General features: G+C 38.2%; 1 protein-coding gene across 1 annotated transcript; it reads left to right on the forward strand.

Moving 5' to 3' along the window:
* Positions 1-2,054: 2,054 nt before the first annotated feature.
* LOC107089119 (SH3 domain-binding glutamic acid-rich-like protein 3) lies at positions 2,055-4,457 on the forward strand. The gene is made up of 3 exons (XM_015381687.1): positions 2,055-2,244; positions 2,414-2,581; positions 4,207-4,457. The coding sequence occupies exons 1-3, from the start codon at positions 2,191-2,193 to the stop codon at positions 4,267-4,269; spliced, it is 285 nt and encodes a 94-aa protein (XP_015237173.1). The 5' UTR covers positions 2,055-2,190; the 3' UTR covers positions 4,270-4,457.
* Positions 4,458-4,463: the final 6 nt, after the last annotated feature.

Genomic DNA, 4,463 nt, shown 5'->3' on the forward strand with positions numbered 1-4,463 from the left:
ATGCCCAAAGCAATCAATTTTTATAGCCCCAATTACACTATCCTTTTGAAACCGTGCCAAAATTGGTCCGAGTACGGTAACCATGAAAAATGCTGAGTGTAAATGGCACGCACAACTGAACCGGATCGTGCCAGACTCAACCGAACCGTACTAAACTGGTTCTAGTTCAACAGTAGTTCAGTTGTGGCTCTGTTCTAAGATAACAAAGAGCACATGAGCAGACTGTATCTCCTATTTACAGTCAGCTTCCAGTAGATGGCGGTAGGTGGAGGGTCCTCAGCAGAATGATGGCTGGAAACTGAGTCCTCAGCAGATTGGTAGGTGGAGGCTGGCTCCTCAGCAGATTGATAAGTCGAGGCTGGTTTGCTAGTTTTGATAATATCTAATTATCCTTTTTTAAAGGTAAATACTCATTCCACTAGCAGATGATCTTGTTAGCTCATATTAGTATGGCAATATCTTCACAAATTGCATCAGTGAATTAAAAGCCTGGTTCACCAACAACTTCCTTCAATTAAACAGTAGTAAAACTGAGGTGCTCCTCATTGGCACCAAAGCAACTCTTTCCAAAACTGACAGTTTCCAAGTTACTATTGATAGCTCCTCCATCTCCCCATCCCCCCAAGTTAAGAGTCTGGGTGTCATCCTCGATAGCACACTATCTTTCCAATCCCATATAAATAACATTACCCGGTCTACCTATTTCCACTTAAGAAACATCAACCGCCTCTGTCCCACCCTTACCCCACACACTACTGCCATACTTGTGCACCTCCCGATTAGATTACTGCAACTACCTCCTCTTTGTACTTCCTCAGAAATCACTCCACAAACTACAACTGGTCCAGAACTCAGCTGCTCGCATCATAACAACAACTCCCTCTATCGAACGGTCCTCCGACAGCTCCACTGGCTCCCCGTACAATCCGCATTCACTATAAAATTATCATGGTGACATTCAAAGCACTTCACCACCTTGCCCCCCTCCCATATCTGTCAGGCCTCCTGCATGTTCCCACCCCCTCCCATGCCCTTAGATCCTCATCTGCTTTACACCTGCCTGTCCCTTCCGCCCGTCTCACCACCATGGGGAGCAGAGCATTCAGCCGCTCTGTCTCCCGCATCTGGAACTCTCTACCACCCCAACATAGAAACACGGACTCAATTCTCCATTTTAAAATCCAACTCAAAACCCATATGTTTAAGATTGCGTATTCTCTTTAAATATCAATTTCATTGTCACAGCCTCTGTATTTTTTTAATGTTTTTATTTTGTTTCTGACACTGTTTTATACTTTGACACCTTGAGTGTCCAGAAAGGTGCCTTTTTAAATAAAATGTATTGTTATTTTTATTAGTAGCAAATGCATTCATATAAGAAATCTTTACTCATTTTATACCAGTTTTTGCAATTGTCAGACAGGTTGCTTTGATTTTTTTTATTCTTTAATTTATTTAGTTTGGTTCTGCATTACTGATAATTAGGTCTATGTGTGGCTAATAAAACTGACTTTTTTTTGTGGAGAGGGGACTTAGTGTAGGTTCCCATGGCAATGTGCTAAACCATATATATACTGAAGTCTTTTGGCTCTTCTATTTGCAATGCCAATGTGCTAATGAGCCAGACAGAATATTTTGGGGATTTGTGATTTGCCTTCGACATTGTGCAATATGGTGGATCATAAACTTAAAAGTGGTTCACTGTGCTCCCTGTTGCACAACATAATTACGAAAGAATGTGAAATTTGTCTGCTTGACTCTTTCTGCATTGTACGCTTAATTGCTGTTCACTAGTGAGAGTCAACAAGGCATACATTTAAGTTTGAATCCAGAATACTGTCATGTTTTAGGTCTACTTATTTCTTTTTTTTTTATGTAGTCGGTGCAAATTTTCCATATTTCCCTATATGAAAATATATATTCCAAGTTTTCATGTACTATTAGTCTATATAAAGGTGCGGTTATAGGTGTGTATTCATTCTTGAGCGGATTGACTAATGAAAGGGACAGGCCTTGACTGGAATAGTTAAACAAGTGGGTGTGTCCATGCAGGATGGTAAACTTTGTCCAAACCTGTTCACATTGTCTGCTTCTTCAAGCTTACATACCTCCAGACAGGATACTGCAGCGTTCTCAGTGTTTTTCTTTACAAAAACTTGTTTCTATCTATATTGGAAAATAACTTTTAAAATGGCAGAAAAGACTGTGAGTGTTTACATGGCCAGTGTGAGCGGTTCCCTGGAGGTACAGTATGACTTTATTTCCTCTTGTATTTTGCAGCTACATGCAGAAAATACAGCGAAGCAAAGCATTTTGGTCAATGTATTTTGTAAGTGTGGACCGGGGCCGGAGAGTCAGACGTATTTCTGGAAAAAATGATCACGTTGATTAATAAAAAACGTTTTTCTTGCAGATGAAGAAAAGTCAAGACAGAATATTTTCTGTTCTCTCTTCAAAGAAGATCCCCTTCAAAGCTGTGGATATTACCCAAGACTCTGAATACAAAGATTTAATGAGGAAGATCGCTGGCAATCCTACAGCACTTCCCCCACAAATATGCAATGGAGATCAATACTGTGGAGTAAGTTAAATTCCTCTTGAAACAGTGATACGAATGAGAAAAAAATTAGATTCAACTCCTAGGATTAATAAACAGCTATATTTAACATGAAGAGTTTATTACACATGCTCTTACCTAAGTCCGCCTTGCAGTAGAGTAGGGCGATGACACATTGATTAAATAAATATGCATTATACAAACCACATTTTTGTGGATCCACAGACACTGCTGAAATTCTTAGCAATAATCTCCAAAAAAGAAAACATTCCCTTTTTATTTTAAAGATCTACAATTCTGTTTGCCATATTTTTTTTTACCCCTCCCTTGTTCAACACACCTACATCAAATATGTGAATTATTGCCTGTAGAATGTAAGCTAGTTCTTAAGACTCCTCCTAATGCCCCTAATGTACATAAGACATATATAACTTGTGGGAAAAAGGCCAATGAGGTGTTTTAGAACCCTGATATTCTAGCCCTGACTGCTAACTGTTGTTTTCCTACTTGCAACTAAACTTATTAACAACTAGTCCCAAGTATTTAGCTCCATCCACTTCATATAAATTTACATTTCAGTAGCAAGATGATTCCATCTACCCTGTTTTATTAAGGGGATTTTTGGATTTTGGATTTTATGATTATGATCAATGTTAGTCTTATCAGACTTGTTTTTTTTTTAAATATTTAAGAAAACTCCAAGAAAGGGCAGGCAATCTGATGTTTTAATAAGTTTAATAAACAACAAAAAAGTCCAGAGAAAAACAAAATCAACAGAAGTCATGAATAGTGCTTACTTCAATAACATGCCCTTGGTGGGCTTCTCCTTCGGTCGCCCGCATTACCACAGTGCAGTTTGTGAAAACATGATTGTTAAAGATTGTACTGTAGCACTTGTGCATGACTTATAGACCTATACACAGTCAAAGTAGTGTCAGTAATAGGAAAAATTGAAAATGCATTAATGAACTAAATCTAAGAGAGAATTGATAACAGAATGTGAAGCATGTAGGACTAATTGAAAATGTACAACTAACATACAGAGCATACATAGATAAGGAGGAAGCTAAAAAAAAAACGACTGAGCTCTGTTAGAATTGTTTCCGAGTTGCAAAACACAGAAACAGGTTTGACAAGGCAAACAGAAAAGACATCCAACCCGAACGGGCAACAAAAATAAAACAGGACCTCCCAGTCAGAACAGATCTCAACTAATATGTGTAAACTCGAATGTGCAAAACCTATTTAGTTATTTGTTTGTTTATTTATTATCAATCAAAATAGGTAGATAAGACTCTTCAGCAGTTCAAACTCCTGGGGCTTCAATTTTTTTTTTTTTTACCACACTATCATAAGGCTCAAACCCAATTGTTTTAATATCATGTTGGGGGACTGTTGGCCTAGTAGGTTAGAGCAATTGAAAGGTTCCAAGGTTGAGAAGGTTGCAAGTACCCGGTTCGATCCACACAGCCTCCAGTCTGTGTTCCTGAGCAAGATCCTTAACCCCACACTGCTTCCTGAGCGCCCACAATGGGAGCCCACTGTTCCCCAAAGGGAAAGGTTAAATGCAGAGAGTGAATTTCTAAAATGTAAGATCAATAAAGTTAAATTTTTTTTTATGCTAACCACACTTTTTCCCTGTTTTTCAGGACTTTGCTGCATTCGAGAACGCAGTTGAGTTGAATCAACTTGAGCAGTTCCTCAAGCTTTAAAAGAAATACCAAGGAGCAATGTGGGAAATCTGGAAATACCATTGTTGAGCTAATTGCACAGTTATAAAGGAATATAATGTTGATTGCATATGTGCTTGTGATGTGTTATTAATATTACTTAAATACTACCAAGAAATGTTTCCGTCAAATGTGAGGAATAAGTGGGTTTTTTTGGTGTAACAGTACATTTTTAA

This window comes from Cyprinodon variegatus, unplaced genomic scaffold (assembly GCF_000732505.1).
Source record: "Cyprinodon variegatus isolate N-32 unplaced genomic scaffold, C_variegatus-1.0 Scaffold239, whole genome shotgun sequence".
In the NCBI taxonomy this organism is placed as follows: Eukaryota; Metazoa; Chordata; class Actinopteri; order Cyprinodontiformes; family Cyprinodontidae; genus Cyprinodon; species Cyprinodon variegatus.